The sequence below is a fragment of the Diadema setosum genome, chromosome 5 (assembly GCF_964275005.1).
Source record: "Diadema setosum chromosome 5, eeDiaSeto1, whole genome shotgun sequence".
NCBI classification, from domain to species: domain Eukaryota; kingdom Metazoa; phylum Echinodermata; class Echinoidea; order Diadematoida; family Diadematidae; genus Diadema; species Diadema setosum.
In genome coordinates, this window is record NC_092689.1 from 17,688,643 (window position 1) to 17,705,528 (window position 16,886).

General features: G+C 36.7%; 1 protein-coding gene across 4 annotated transcripts in view; it reads left to right on the top strand.

Annotated features, from left to right (window-relative positions):
- LOC140228616 (L-lactate dehydrogenase-like) overlaps window positions 1-12,438 on the top strand; it is a 29,128-nt gene extending 16,690 nt beyond the window's left edge. The window contains exons 7-10 of one of the 4 annotated variants that reach the window (XM_072308858.1): window positions 89-145; window positions 2,794-2,917; window positions 3,877-4,052; window positions 9,009-12,438. In XM_072308858.1, coding sequence (XP_072164959.1) covers window positions 89-145; window positions 2,794-2,917; window positions 3,877-4,052; window positions 9,009-9,096 — 445 coding nt within the window. In that variant the 3' untranslated portion in view covers window positions 9,097-12,438. Of the gene's footprint in view, window positions 1-88; window positions 146-2,793; window positions 2,918-3,876; window positions 4,081-9,008 lie in introns of all 4 variants that reach the window. The other 3 variants (XM_072308860.1, XM_072308859.1, XM_072308861.1) reach the window with 3 other exon arrangements.
- The last annotated feature ends 4,448 nt before the right edge of the window (window positions 12,439-16,886 follow it).

Consider the following 16,886-nt stretch of genomic DNA (forward strand, 5'->3'; position numbering starts at 1 on the left):
TCGTCATTTTCCTTTCAAAACATCAAAATTGTTTTGCTATGTAGTCTTGTTTTGCTATGTAGTCTTGTTTTCAATTGTCTGTCATTAGTACCTCAAGTGATACCGAAAAATCGCTTGATGGCATTCTTCAATCCGTGAAGAACAGGTTTGTGAGTTTCATTCTTGCAACAACAAAAAAATACCATCTGGCCTCCTTTTTTTTTTTCACCCATATCATACTACCATCATATTGTGCGGCACTTCTTTTAGTCATTGTTCATTCAAATATTGATTTTACTTCTTCTCTTTTATTTGTATGCTTTATCGTTTGTCATTCTGTCAAAAGTGTGTGTGTGTTTTCAGTGCTCTTATTGTTTGCTGGTGATGTAAACTCTTTCAGCGTGCATGACCTAGGATTGTGTTTCACTGCTATGTTTCACACTGATCCCATTATATGCATTTCTCTGTAGCATATTATCAAGAATTAAATTCTAAGCTTATGTTTGTGGTAAATAATATAATGATTGTGCATCATATGTGAAAAAATAGAGAGAAAAAAATACATTACTAATCTTATATTAGATATTGTGTGGATTTGCATTAAAAGAATTGTGCCCTGAATAATGTGCTTTCAAAGCTCTGGAAGAAGAAAAAAGAACAGATAGTCAGTGTGCAAACCTGCAAACTAATCCTTAATTGTGTGGTTTTGAACTGACCAAAACATGAGCATATCATTTACAAGTATAAGCTTTCGTGAGCCTCGTCACACACACGCACACACACACTGAAATGTATGACAGACAGAGACATAAACACAGACACGGCCAAACAGCCAGACGTAAACACTGGTACAAACATATGCACACAGACTTGATGACACAAATACACAGCACTGTGAAACCAGAAATGTTTGCGTGCATTTTAATTTCATTAATTTCGCAAGAGCCTACATGTAGATTTGCAAAATTCAAATGCACACAAAAGTTCTTGTCTCCACTATATGCATTGAATGCCAGTGGCAATTCCTGAAAATTTTATGCCACAAAAAAAAAAAAAGGCTGTCCACTCCAAGTGGCGAGAATTTCATGCCATGAAAATATTTTGCTTTACAGTATACAAAAAAAAAAAAACAAAACCCAGATACAGACTGATATTTATAGGGCCTATACAGCTGTACCTATATACTATAATAGTGTACCTTGTAAGATATAATCCACGTTTCATAAGTTGAATTTCTTTCATGTTTGTTTATTTACTGATTATTTACTGATTGCACCTAAGTCATGGGAATGCAGTTGGATTATTTGCTGAACATCATTGATTTCCTTTTTTTTTTACTTCAAGTTTTGTTATTCACACAGGCAACTATGGTGAACATGTTATTACATGTTTCCATTTCTACTATTGACCATCCCATTCAATTGTGGATATCAATATGTTCTAGATGTCCTGCAGTTGCATGCAGTTTTAGTCTACTTACTTGGATAATTCAGAATACACTCATTTTCTTGTCATTTGAAGCTGTGAGACAATGATTCTTTGCCAAGCTGCTGCTTTATTCACAGACTAAAATGTATATTTATTTTTTGTCTGATTTTTCTCTTTATGTCAAGTGTTCTGACAGTAAATGCAACATTTCCTGCATGGGAATACCACTAGTTTTAACCCTTGATTGCGATGGAACCTTGCGGAAGGATTTTAGTGTACACGTAGACGAGCTGCATTTTGAAATTGTCCAAAAATGATCCCATTTGTAACTTTATGTTTCTTACCTGCACATTGTCGTATGCAGTCGCTCAGTTTATTGCGGCATGTATAAGTACATGTATGATCAACTTGCATGTAGAGACATACTTAAAGGGAAAATCCAGTCCAAATATAAGTTAGTCTGATAAGAAAGAGTAAAATATTACGAGTTCAGTGGTGTAAATTTGATCAAAATCGGATGAAAAATAAGGAAGTTATGACATTTTGAAGTTTCGCTATTTTGGGGGAAACTCTTCTTGAACAGTCAATGTGAATATGCAAATGGAAAGTGAGCATGTCATTCCCTCACAACTTACCATATACTTGTAGTTTGTACATAAAATTCTGAAATTTCCAGTTTTTCATTCAAACGCAATTATGCCCAAGGCTCAAATCCTAATATATCTAACTGATCACTATTCTGAAGTTATTCACCAGGAATAACATCATGTTTCGGACTTCAATGACAGAAACATTGAATTTTCGTCATTTTTTTTTTTTTTTACACAATTTATGAAAAATTGTGAGGGTATGACATGGTTGGCTCACTTATTTGCATATTCATACTGTACAAGAAATGTTTTAGGGAAATTATCAAAACTTCAAAATTTCATCACTTCCTTATTTTTCATCCAATTTCAGTCAAATATTTACCGTTGAACTCGTAAAATTTTACTCTTTTATCAGACTAACTTATATTTGGACTGGATTTCCTCTTTAAAGGTTAGTTTAGATTTTCATTAGATTTCAGAAATTGCCATGTGCTTCTCGTTATGAATGGATATGCCACTCCTGCTTCCATGTAATCATGCACTCACTGATAAAAGCTACTGCCAGTTGTGTAATGTCTTTAGAAATATTTTGTGAGAAAATCTCCAAAGGATTGGCTTTTATGTGAAGGATCTTCCTTCTCATATATGATTTCTTTCGAAGATTTACGGAGCTTACACTTTAATTTGTAATATCAAGAGGTTTGGGCCATGATCTAACTGTGCCTGCTGTCTTGTCAGCATGATTCTTTTTATTAAAGATTGTGTTGGGTTGTGTCTTTTTCTTTTGTTCACTCAGTGCATATGAAATCATCAAGTTGAAGGGTTATACTTCATGGGCCATCGGACTCAGCTGTGCCTCCTTAGCCTCAGCCGTCCTACGCAACCAGAAGGGGGTCTTCGCCGTGTCCACAGTGGCAAAGGTGACTTCATTTCATTTCATTAATTTCATTTCCAACTATTCAAAACATTCACACACACATCATAACACAATATTAATACAATGTAATAACGAAGAAAAATACATGAAATTAACAGTACTAAGCATCACAGATGAAATTGAATTAAAATCAAAGTTGCAGGAAATGGAGATGTGCTGAAAAGCCAGGCTTGTAATTTGCAGTCTCCTCGTGGACAACATAAGTAAATAACACAAAGGACTTACTATGCTTTAGTGATCTTTGCCATTTGTTTTGCCAAGTAAGGATTTGTAATGGACAATCAATTCATTAAAGGATGTGTAATGAACTCAATTCTTTGTTTTGAACAGAGGTACGAAACTCTGTGGATCGACCAGTCTCCAAACTAAATCTCCCACATATGCTGTACTATGCAGCTGCCTACTTTTTTGTCTGTTTTCCAACTTAAGATAATTTAATCTCACGATAAATCAGTGTATCAGTCTTAAATCATTACTGAAGTCTAATCAGTTTTATTGAGAATTATTTACAAAACTGCTGAAAATAAGAGAGTGCTATGAATTTTCTTCTGTAAGAGACTCAAAGTTTAAGTAAAGAGAAAAGAAATGAAAAGAGAAACAGAGACCTTATACTACTGTAAAAGTGGTAATTTTCGCACATTTGATTTATTGTGCTAGGCCTGGTAAGATAAATTTCGAGTTTTTTGAATTCCATAGATGATATGTAAATGAGCATTCCATATAACAAGGAAACAGTTCGCTTGCTTCTATACTTGCACTACTTCCATGTTGCGCAAAATGTGCGACAATTTCCTCTTTTTACAGGATATGATATTGGTCGTTTGTACAGCACAAAGACTAACCTTAAGCAATACACCTGTGTGGGACTCGTTGATGCTTAATAGGTGTCATTGTGCATGTCATAAATGTTCCTAATTTCCTCCTTCCACCTCCAATTATCAGGGTTACCATGGCATCCAGCATCCCGTGTTTCTGAGTCTTCCCTGTGTGCTGGGCCAGGATGGCATCTCTCATGTCATCAAGCAGAACCTGAACCCCAAGGAGCAGGCGCAGCTCCAGGAGAGCGCCAACACGCTGTGGGACATCGCCAGGTCCCTGGATCTCAAGGAACCGTCGAAGTAAGGGGCTCCCTCTATCGCAGACAAGGTCAATAACCCGGCCAAATTATAGTATTATTCATATGTGCTTGTGCTTGCGTGTATCAAAGCTGTAGTGCTTTCATTGCAGCTACTTTTCTCTCTTTTCAAGCACAGTGTTGGATGGTGTTGTTCCTGTATCGAGATAAAATGTCATTGTTGGGTATTCGTATGCATGATCAGACCAGCATGTCGGCTTTGAACATTGTAATGCTCTGCAGTTTCTTCTTTGTTAGTGAAACTGTTACTCTTGTGAACACTTTGGTGATCTTGTATCACAAAATGTAATAAAAAGTCACCAGGTGGGATTTTGGGTTATGATAAGTTTTAGAGAAGTGAAAACGATCTTAACTTTTGAACGATGTATAAGAAAAGTGGATTTTCCCGAGTAATGAAATATTTAATGTCAAAGAATATTCCAACTCAGAAATACCACTTTCGAGAAAAGGGCTGTAAAGCTTTGGATCTATGTATTTAATGGCCACAATGGAAAGGAAAAGTTTGACTGTTAAGGATGGGGGAGTTGCATCGAGAAGTGTTTCTGTTGCTTAATGTCAAAGGAGTCAATCCATGAGTGGTTCATGTTTGAGGGCAGTGTTCTTTTAAATCCTCTTCGCTTTCAGCCATCATCAAATACTCCAGCTTCAAATTTTTAATTTCCATTTCTGTTTGAAATCGCTTTCTTTGTGTTGCTTTCTTCCATGTTCTTTTGGTTTGCTTGATCTTCATTGTATCAGAATTTTGCTTGCTTGTCAACTATCATAATTAACTATTTGTTTTGTCTGCAAAATTCACAACTGGTTTCATTTTGTGTATGTGTTGTTTCAAAGAGATTTACACTTGCATGTTTCCCCTCCTCCTCCCCTCCCCCCCCCCCCCCCCCCATATCTCCCGTTTAGTATTAGATTTTAAACAGTCTCTTGTGCTTCAAGGTTTTGGAGTAAATTTTTATATTGGTTTTATTTTAGTTCAATACCAATACACATAATTGAAAAGGAATTATGACTTTTTTTCAATGAAGTAAATAGAATCTTTAATCAATCCAAATCCATTTGATTTCAGTGTGAAATAATTCAATTTTCTCGAAATGTGTGTATTCAGATTAAGTTTTCCTTTCTGAACTTAGTGGTGGAAAAGTATTTTGATCTAAATTAAATCAATCGTAAGTCCAATGTCCCCTTTCTTGTTCCCTTTTTGTATGTGTGTTGACTAACATTTAAACTGGCTGTATTCTTTTATACTCTATTTTACTTGGCCTAGAAGTGCAAGGATGCTACTGTACATTGGCTAGGCTCTCTTATCATGGGTTTACTTCTCTCTGATTGGCTGTAGGGGACCTTGGAGCTTACTTATGAGTAATTGTGCCATGGCTAACCTTTCGCCTCTCTTCATCACGCAGAAAATCCCCAAATTTTGCTTCTTTTTCTTTTTCAACATGCATTCATGTTCTATTCTTTATGTTGTATACACTGATCTATAATTTCAACATGCTGACTCCTATATGTGCAGTGCAGTTAGATATTGGTTCTGCTTGCTACATGTTTGAAAATTTCAAAAGATGATAATGTTGAGATATTGTCACTCTAATAGAGAAGCTTGCAAGTCTATTCCATGAAACAGTTGAATACATGTACACTGTATGTGTGTATGTACACTTGTAGCTGCTGTTTAGTTCTCCTTTTCTTGTAGTGGAGACAAATTATGAAATCTGCTCACAGATTGTGAACTTGTGAACGCTAGATGGCATATAAATTGCCATTTTTCTTCACACTTTCACAATTGTTTCTGAAGAAAATCATTGAAGCTGTACAAAAAGATCATTGCATACAGCATCAAAATCAATCCACACACGGTATTTCCTGTACATAACAGAGCAGCTGGGTTTTATTTTCTTTCCTTACATCCACCTCTGTTTTAATATGTGTCTCTATGTTATCCTGCAAAGTACATTGTTTGTTTTTTGTGTGTCAGCAATTTTGTCTTCTTATATTGTAGAAAAATAAAATGTAAGCACTTCATGTCATGTCTATGTTTTATTGATGTTATGGTTTTGTGAACGACAGAACTTGTATGTGTTTTATGTGAAATTTTCCAAATACAGGGTTAAACAAAGAAGGAATGTCCATCAAGTGTGGGGATATAATGTCCTGTCACTTCAAGAATTTGATTTACAGTATTTTCTGTACCTCTGATGAATTCTCTGTATGAATTCATCTTCATGCAAAGCTGTAATGTATGATAAATTTTGAGAGGTGATCATCTCAATCTGTATGGTATATGGTAGTGCTTTTTAGAGACAATCTATTCTATTCATTTCAATATGTTTTTAAGATACATATTACCTCGTAGTAGTAACACACGTCACATGCTGCACTTGATTACATGCTGCAGCTTTTTTAGAATCGGCAAACTATTTAAGTTATGTCTGAGTCCATAGTGTCACACCGCTAAAACAAAAGTGATGACAGTGCTCAAAGCAGTATTAAAATGAAAAGTAATAGTTATTTATTTTTGTGATGTCATTGTAGTCAAAGTAGGAAGATTTGATGATTTATGTACTTTTAATCTTGTTTATAGCTTACGTTCAGTTTTCTCAGTTCAGCTATTCAAAAGCTAAAAAGACAATTTTACCATCTAAAATGGCCATGTGCTTGGTTTTCCATGCCACAAAGGAGTTGACCAAAGATTTGTACTTTATGAACATATTTCTATGTATGAAGAAAGCTGTATTAAAATATTTCTAAGATTCCATTTATGGAACAATGCATCATTATGGGTCTTTTCATACATGTGTTGGTATCATGTGAATTATGATGGTTATGTGTCAGCTTACAAGACTAGATTGTTTTCCATAAATCCTTATAAGAATAGTGATCTCATGATTTCAACTCTTCTTAGTAGTGGAAAAATTAATGTGTCATATGTACATGTATGTATGCTTGTTACTGTTGGTGAAATTGGAAGAGTAATGCTGAGGTCATAGAATTCTATACAGTCTTTGTTTACAGTTTGTAAGCACGAATTCAATTTTATGCCATCGCTTTTACGTACTCAGTACCTGTGAATGTAGAAAGGAAGAACAACAGTTGCATTTTCAAGAATGCAAGCATTACTCATATTATGCATGTGAACAATAATGAGACTGAAATGAGCAGTGAGCTACATGTAATAGCAGCATTCATTGAAAAAGTTTATATTTTGGATATATTATTTATACATCTATATATACATATATGTATATATATATATATATATATATATATATATATATATACCTAGTTGGCACCTTAGGGAGACATATTGGGGGGAAGTGTCTTCATTAGGGAGACAACTGGTCATTAAGGAGACAATTTTCGTGTCTCCATTGCGTAAACTGCCATTGAACATGTATATAGTAAATTTGCATATAAAACAAATGGAAATGTCTTCCAAATGACCCATCTAGGAGTATATATATATATGTATATATATATATATATATATATATATATATATATATATATATATGTTAAAGTTTTTGTTTTATTTTTAGAATATGAAAGGCAAGCTGTTTCATATAACACAACAATGATGTCCTAGCTCCTCTTAAGAGTTCACAACGGTTTTATGCCATGGCAGTCAGAAGAAAAGATTTTCACATTTGCAAAATGCAAATGAGATATCTAACAAACTACAAATGTACAATCCATCTCTTCGTGGAAACTCTTGTAGTAATGTCCAACTTCTGTCTTAGTTTAAAATCAGAATATCAAAGTGAGAAGTTCACTGTATTTTTTAAGTGAATGGCTATTTGAAGACTACACATGTGTTAAAAGAAAAGATAGAGAAATGATAGTGTAATATTTCACTTTTAGCTGTCTTGTTGTCTTTTACAGTTAATCTGACCCTCAGTGTTCATTCCATCATTGTCAATAGAGGGACTTGAAGTTTTATGTTGGAAGTAATACCATGTAAGTGAAACATGCTGCTCTGTTATGAATATCATCACATTTTAATGTGGAAAGTTGCATTCTCACCCACCCCACTCTGGCAAGACAATGAATTGTTCAGCCATGTATTCGGGATAAAACACTGCAACCCTCTGTGTTGTATAATTTAAAAAAACAAAAGAAAAGAAGAAGATGAAAATACTACTTGCATGGTCTCGTTTAAATACTTGTAACTACAAGATTTCAGTAATATTCAACTCTAATTGAATATCGGGTAAGCATCATTTTGTATCAATCCTGACAGGAGGGAAGAAATTCTCTGACAAGTACCTCAAACACAGTATTCTTTCTTCAATTTTCACAAAGCGATCAGGATTTGGGTGGTTGTTTTTGTTTGCTTGTTTTTGTTTTTTTTGCTGAAGGTAAGGGAAGTAGAATTGTAGCACTTTGTTGGATCACCGACAGAATTGTAACCAAGAAGTCAAAAGGACTGTCAGAGAAATACATAATCCGCACACTTTTTAGATTGGACTAAAGGATGTGTTAACAATACATGTACATGCATCTAGAGAAAATAGCCATGTGAGAAGAGCTATTCCATACCAAAAGTGTACAAGGACGATAAGTTAATGGGATAATCATTGAGGCAAAAGCCATGTATACCAAACGATAGCTTAGTTCAGTCGACTCCTGTTATGATGAAGTCCTCCGGACTAGCTGTTTCCTTTTATTATATCGAAATTTCCTTATAACCTAACAAATAAACAATTTAAAAACAAAGAGCGGATAATGTTTGGACCTGAATTTTTACTTTGTTGTAACTAGAATTTCGTTATGACTGTGTTCATTATCAAGGGAGTGCACTGTTGATTAAGAGTCAAGAATTTTCACAGAAAAAGTGTGTTGCTCATGTATTCGATTGCAATGAATTCACCATCGATTCATCGATTCCGAAACTCAGAAACGTCTTGAATCATTTATCGATATTTTGTGTGCTTTTTTCCCCCAGGTACTCCAACATGCTGATGGGCTGCTACCACCTGTTCATGTGGGCCATCATCGGACCCCTGGTGGCATTCCTGGCGGGCGACAAATAGCGCCCCCCTTTGTCGTAACCAGGAGATACAGATTGACGGCAGGCAGGAGAGCAGACGACCTCATTTCTTTGCCTTTAGGACCCAATTGTCATTTTGTAAAGAAGTGTATTAGTGTGTGTGTGTGTGTGTGTGTGTGCTGAAAAGAGTTTAAGAGGTGCTTAGGATACTGAAGACTCAGTGGCACAAATATGTTCTACAGTATCTGAAGGATGAAAAATGTCATAAGGATAGACACCCACATCATCTTAGGACCATCTCAAATGGTGAAGGACCTACATATTTGTACAACCACTGGACTCAAGCTGTATTTGCATTATCTCCGCATATAAACATTTTGCTAGCAGGTCACGTGAAGTAGTCGACTCATGATCGTTCCAGAAGTAGTTGATGTGTGCACAGCACGGCGAATATTATTGGTCATCAAATGTAATACTAATTTACGAGGCAGTGCTTACTTGTAAAGTTGATCTGCAATGTTAAAGCAGAGTCACTACCTCTCCTAAGTTTGTTTTTTCTGTTTATGGTGTTCAAACCATGCATTATTTCTGCATAATCAGAATGGTAATACCATTCACATTTAGCTGTTGTTTTCTCTGTCTATCTCTGATTTTGAAATTGTGTAGGCCATCAACATCTTCTTATGCAGACACAAATTTAGTATGTATGTTCAGTGATTGTGCAACGTGTTTGAATACCATTACTGTAGTGTATGTGCAATACCAGTACACGGAACAGTGAGCAAAGTTAGTTCAAGTTCATGCTCACTATGTTCGCTGTTTGTTTGTTTGTTTTTTTCCTTTCTTTACTAGAGTGAGCAGATGTAAACTGTTAGGTGCTCACAGTGTTATTATTTGTGGAAAACTAGGAAACTCTTAAGGTCTTCATCTTCGCTATCCTGAAGTCCTTTTTTTTTTTAATTTCAGGATTGCTAGTGAGAGGATATTCTAAAATCTGTGTGAAACAGATCGAGATGACATATTTGGAGGGATACTATGATTGACATGGTAGGCATTAAAACTCAAATGAGAAAGTGTTGGGAAGTTTGATATCATGGGATATTTCTCTTGTCACATGCATTTTTATTCTTTTATTTCATCTCTTTTTGTTTGGACTCCTTATTTGTTCATACATTTGTTTAGTTACATGTTTATCCATCCTTTTATTAAGTTATTCACTTATTCATTAATTAAGTGTCTTTTACCAATGAGATTCTTCAAAACATGCACTTCATGGGCAGGTCTACTTTCCACCTTCATTGTATTTGCCTGAGTGAAACTTTGTGAAACAACTCATGCAAAAATAAGATACGTTTGTAATATTACTTGTGTGATACTCTGACCTGAAATTCTTTTAATCATTGTAGTGTATGTGTCATACAGACTTCACACATATAATGAAGGCTGTACATGTACAGGTTTTGTACATGTATTTATATACACATGTTTGTGCACACACTTTAGTGTTAACTTATGTATATTTTGTGTAGTATATCATGTTATAATACAGAAGAGACAGAACAGGGAGGTGAGACTAAAATGATATTGCTGTGTGTATGTGGCAGACAGTGGATAGTGACTATAGTGTATTTGCATGGTAATCCGTGTAGCCTACAGGATATTTGGTACATGTTAGTCTTCTAGAAAACTGTGTTGTAGCATTTCTTAATGTTCTTGAGAGCAAAATGTAAGATTGTAGAAATGGAGTCTGCTATGGATCAGACCATCAGCATATTGGAGTCCCGCAATCGACATAATTATTATTGGTGTTTGCACTGCATCAATTAGAATCCAGGCTATTTTACACTGGTGTTGCTGCCAAACCTAACATTGCTGTGAAATCCTGCACTATGCACCTTGTCGCACAGATTTTGTATCTAAATCGGTGGTGTGTCTAATTTTACCGAGTTCTGGTTTCTTCAGACAAGAACCATTTGAGACAGTATTCAAAACATTAGATATTCAGATTTACATATTTCATTCCATGGTTGTCTAAAACCACATTGCACCTAAGTTTGTTAGAAAGAGCAAATCACTGAATATCAGAATTTGCAAGTATCAGCATACATAATGTGAAAAGGTTTGGGGGCTCATTACTCCAAATTGAATCAAGAAGCGTGTCTTTAGGTTTTGATAATTTTTTTTTTTTCCGTAAAGCTGGTATTTTTTTTTCTTCTAATATGCAAGATCCACAGTATTTTCTAAAGTGTGATAAATTTCAGACCTTGGACGATTTTTGTTTAAATTGTAGAGGAACAGCCTATTCTAGATGAAAGATATAACATCAGTTTCAGTGAGAGGGGAATGAAACATGACAATTCCATGAAGGAAAGAATACAAGTAGTCAGTTGATATTCTCAGTGGCATGTTTGACAATAATGCTTGAAACGTAGTCTATGTGATTGCCTCATTAATGTAACACCACTTAATTTGTATGATTACTTGCGGAAAGAGCATGCCGAGCAACGACGTGCAAACAATTTTGAGAAAGAATGTTAAATGAAATGGATGGTTGGATTGAGTGTAGATATAGAACATTTCCTCTTTTGTAAAATTTCCTACTTTGTTACTTTCAACTTGTCTTTTTACTCCTGTACATTATTTTCATACCAACTCACAAGCAAATTATTCACGAAGAATGTATGAATTGGAAATTCACACAGTGATGTCTTCTTCACATACCAGGCCATTATTTTATTTTCAGTTGACAGTTCTGTAGAATGTGAGGTATCATTGTTATCATTATTTCAGATGTTGTTAAAGTACAGTGTCATGCACTTTTTATCCAGTTTCAAATTATTATATTGCTGCATAGCACTAGCAATGTACAAGCCAGAATGTGTGCCAAATATTTGTGTAAGGACTTGATGACTCTTGAATATATAAAGCAGTTAACAAATACAGTTGAACTGCATTATGATAAACATTGAAATATCATACAATGAAATAATTCTTGAAAAAAATAGTTCTATAATGGTTGTGTCATACTTTTGTATCATTCTGAGAAATAAAAAAATGAACAATTCATGTTTAGTCAGTTCTGTAGGGAATGTGATCGATTTCTTCATACACTGTATGCATATACAGTAGTTGACACTGAAATTTGAAATACATATATAAAGGTATGGCTTGATTCTTCTGCCAGAACAGAGAAAAACTCATATCTGCTTGCAGTCATAGGTGATATTCGTATAATGTGGCAAATGTTGATTGCTTGTACAGTGTACATGCCACTATAGCCTAGTGCCATCTGCCCTTTGACAATCATGCAAAGTATTATTTTCAGTGTAATGCATGTATACGTCATGATGTGTGAATAAAACAAATTAATGTTTGCAAAATATAATACATGTACAATGTGCAAATATCACTTTATACTGCTGTGGCTCTTGTCCAGTCTGCAAGCGGTCAGTAGAGTAGGGAATGGGAATAAAACTTGTGTAGTTCTCTACACTTTAAGGGGAATGGCAGAGAACAATCCAAAGGTTTGGGCTAACAATTATATATCTCCAGAAGGGAAAACCCAAACACACATTTAAATGAGCATACATTATTATGCTTCAATAGAAATATGGCAAAACGTTCACAGTGCAACCTAACACTTTATTAAATAGATGATGAATTGATATGTTGTTAACACCAATCACTTCTAATTCGTTTTAAAAAATTCTGGTACTAGATTATAGATCAAGGCACATGAAGGATGACAGCTTTAATACATGTGTGTACATAGATGGATTGGCATAGGATTGAGACGAGGCAAATTAATACAGGGGCGACTCCATAAGAGTAGGCCTATTATTCACCGAGGGCAGTATAGACCTGACGTGAATATTGTGCTATTGGAGACACCGTATACGTGTACTTGGCAAGAGTATATTTTGGATCAGAAAGTTTAAGGGACAGTAATTCATGAAATTGTGTGGTGGATGCGAGGTTGACGTGGAGATTTCCAGCAGTGACCGCACAAAGCAGAGCACGATGTCGCAATTGCTTTGCGACATTTCACAAATAGTTTAACGCATTTTCAAAATACAGTATTCATGTACATGTACTAGCTACACCTGTATATATCGTGGAACGTCAAACATGCTAACATTCTTTCACACAAGTGAACTTTGTCTTGAGAGCTTCAGGTAAAATCTGTGAGTAGATGTGGCTCCAAAACAGTATAGGCCTACAACCAACGGCGTAAATCCATACTGAGGAGTGGGGGGGATGGTCACCATCACCACGATTACAAGCCCATAACCGGACCGGCGCAGCCTTTTTTTTTTTTTTTTTTTTTTGGGGGGGGGGGGGGGGAGAAGCTTTGTGCCCCCTCCCCCCCCCCCCCCCCCCACACACACACACTTTACAGGGATCGGATGCCCCACTCTTTTGCATGAAATATAAAGTGGGAGAAAAGTGGCAGCAACGACATAAAGACTTTTTGTTCTTGTTGCTTTTTTTGTTTTCTTGCTTGTCAGACGACTTTCGGCGGAAAATCAGACCTTAAAAGTATGAAAACATTTTTTTTTTTTTTTTTTTTTTTGGGGGGGGGGGGGGGGGAATATCCGTGAGAGGGAGCGGAACGACCGAACGGGGGAAGGGTATGTATGGGGGGGGGGGTATCCCTCTCCCACACGAGGAAGATTTTGCATTTTCAGACCTGAAATTCAGCGATCTGGTGCTCACTTGTGGTGAAAATTTTTTCTTTTCTTTAAAAAAACAATAAGAAAATGAAATATTCACAATATATTATTGAATGACAAAATCGTGGTATTTCAGCTCTTGCTGTGCGACATCACTGTGAAGGCCTACTAAATAATGGGGCCTATCATCGGCGTAGACAGGATTTGATCTTAGGAGGAGCGGTTATGTGAGGGAACGAATCAAGCGAGGGGGAGGGTATGGTAAGGGGGCTTCCCCCTCCTACGGTGAAATCTCTTTGCGTTGAAAATTTTGACATTTTTCAGTCAAAAAACTGCCGTTTGTAGCTATATTCTTCGCTTTGGAAATTAAGGGGGGCACACCAGGCGCAACTGCTGTCAATCACTGGCAGCAACATCAGGAGAATGGCATAGCGATTAAATGCGAGCGAGCGGAGCGAGCGAACATGAAAATTTTAACAATTTACAGTCTAAAAACTGCCGTTTGTAGCTATACTTTTTCGCTTTGGAAATTAAGGGGGGCCGCATCAGGCGCAACTGCTGGCAAATACTGGCAGCAACATCAGGAGAATGGCATAGCAGTTAAATGCGAGCGAGCGGGGCGAAATGTAAATCAATGATTCACAAAGTAGAGCTAAATCAAAATGTTTCACACTGTGAACACATTGTGAACACAGTGTGATTCACTCTGTGTGCACGCTGTGATTCACACAGTGATTCACCGTGATGACACTGTTCTTTCAAGCAGTGTTGTAGAGGTGAAAATACAAAATCTTCGGGTAATAACGAAGGATCGTCTCTGTCACTCTTGTACAAGTGGTAACCATGCAGAGCCAGTTGCGAGGACATATTTTGTATATCACATGAATCCAAAACTCTAAAACAAAGAAAGAAATTTTCAATATGAGCAACTTACCTATCATTCTGAATGTACTTCACTTGATACTACAGTAACTTGAAGCTTGATAAGTCCTCCAATTTCTATTTAAAGCCCAAACAAAGTTCTGGTACGCCTGCAAAAGTTGTCAAATTTTGCTCCAAAATGTGAACGTATGCCTAGTTAAATGCGAGCGAGCGGGGCGAGCGAGCTTGAAAATTTTGACACTTTACAGTCCAAAGACTGCCGTTTATGGCTGTATTTTTTCGGTTTGGAAATTATGGGGGCACACCGGGCGCAACTGCCGGCAATCGGGCAGCAACATCAGAATGGCATAACGATTAAATGCGAGCGAGCGAAGCGAGTGAGCTTGAAAATTTTGATATTTTACAGTCCCACATGTCCTTTGTGGCTGTACTAGTATTTTTTCGCTTTGGAAATTAAGGGGGGGGGGGGGGCGCACCGGGCGAAAACTGCTGGCAATTACTGGCAGCAACATCAGGAGAATGGCATAATGATTAATTGCGAGCGAGCGAAGCGAATGAGCTTGAAAATTTTGACATTTTCCAGTCCCAAAAACTGTCGTTTGTGGCTGTAATTTTTCGCTTTGGAAATTAAGGGGGCGCACCGGGCAAAAACTGTTGGCAATGAATGGCATAATGATTAAATGCGAGCGAGCTTCAAAATTTTGACATTTGACAGTCCCAAAACTGCCGTTTGTAGCTATATTTTTCGCTTTGGAAATTAAGGAGGCGCATCGGGCGAAAACTGCTGGCAATTACTGGCAGCAACATCAGGAGAATGGAATAATAATTAAATGCGAGCGAGCGAGCTTCAAAATTTGACATTTTACAGTCCCCAAACTGCCGTTTGTAGCTATATTTTTCGCTTTGGAAATTAAGGGGGGCGCACCTGCTCACAATCACTGGCAGTAACATCAAGAGAATGGCATAGCGATTAAATGCGAGCGAGCGGAGCGAGCGAGCTTGAAAATTTTGACATTTTACAGTCTAAAAACTGCCGTTTGTAGCTATACTTTTTCGCTTTGGAAATTTAGGGGGCACACCGAGTGCAACTGCCGGCAATTACTGGCAGCAACATCAGGAGAATGGCATAGCGGTTAAATGCGAGCGAGCGGAGCGAGCGAGCTTGAAAATTTTAACATTTTACAGTCCAAAGACTGCCGTTTGTGGCTGTATTTTTTCGCTTTGGAAATTAAGGGGGCACACCGGGCGCAACTGCCGGCAATTACTGGCAGCAACATCAGGAGAATGGCATACTGATTAAATGCTAGCGAGCGAAGCGAGTGAGCTTGAAAATTTTGACATTTTCCAGTCCTAAAAACTGTCGTTTGTAGCTATATTTTCGCTTTGAAAATTAAGGGGGGCGCACCGGGTGCACCTGCTGTCAATTACTGGCAGCAACATCAGGAGAATGGCATAGCGGTTAAATGCGAGCGAGCGGAGCGAGCGAGCTTTAAAATTTTAACATTTTACACTCCAAAAACTGCCGTTTGTAGCTATATTTTTCGCTTTTGTTTGTCCAACTTTTATTTGAGAACCATCCCCCCCCCCTTCGACGCCTCTATACATATTAGGTTGCTTTTGTTAAGTGAAAGATCTGCTGCACACTCTTTGATGAATTAGGGAATATACGTTGTGACTGCCTCCGGGACAACTCGTACCACGGAGGAGTTTCCACTGTTAATTCAAACAACCCTCCTTAGTTGTTATTCACAAGGTCAAATATGAAACAAGGTGACATCCGGTTACCGTGACAAATACTTGTTTATCACGCTAACACACTGATGTTTCCAATATGAAATTCCAGTCAATTCTTCAGTTACGGACTTCCAGTTACTGAGCTTCACTTTAGATAACGACCTTCGGTTCATATGCACCTTCAGTTCATAACGGACCTTCAGATAACAATCTGAAATATAATACACAAAAACAAAGTTTTACAATTACGTTTAAATGTACATGAATAGCTTCATAAAACATTACATGGTTTAACACCATTTTACCTCATTTAAAGTCTAATAACACAATCTACCAATAATCTTTGTTATATATCACTAACTTATAATACATATTCTCGTTCACTTTACTCACCAGTTATAAACCAAACTTATCCGTATTTTATAATTTTCTGAATTAACTGTTATATGATCAACTAAAACCTCAACTGTTTATATTATTCATATACTTTATTAACATTCACTTCCAATATTATCCAAAACTTATTCACTTTTAATCTTTCATA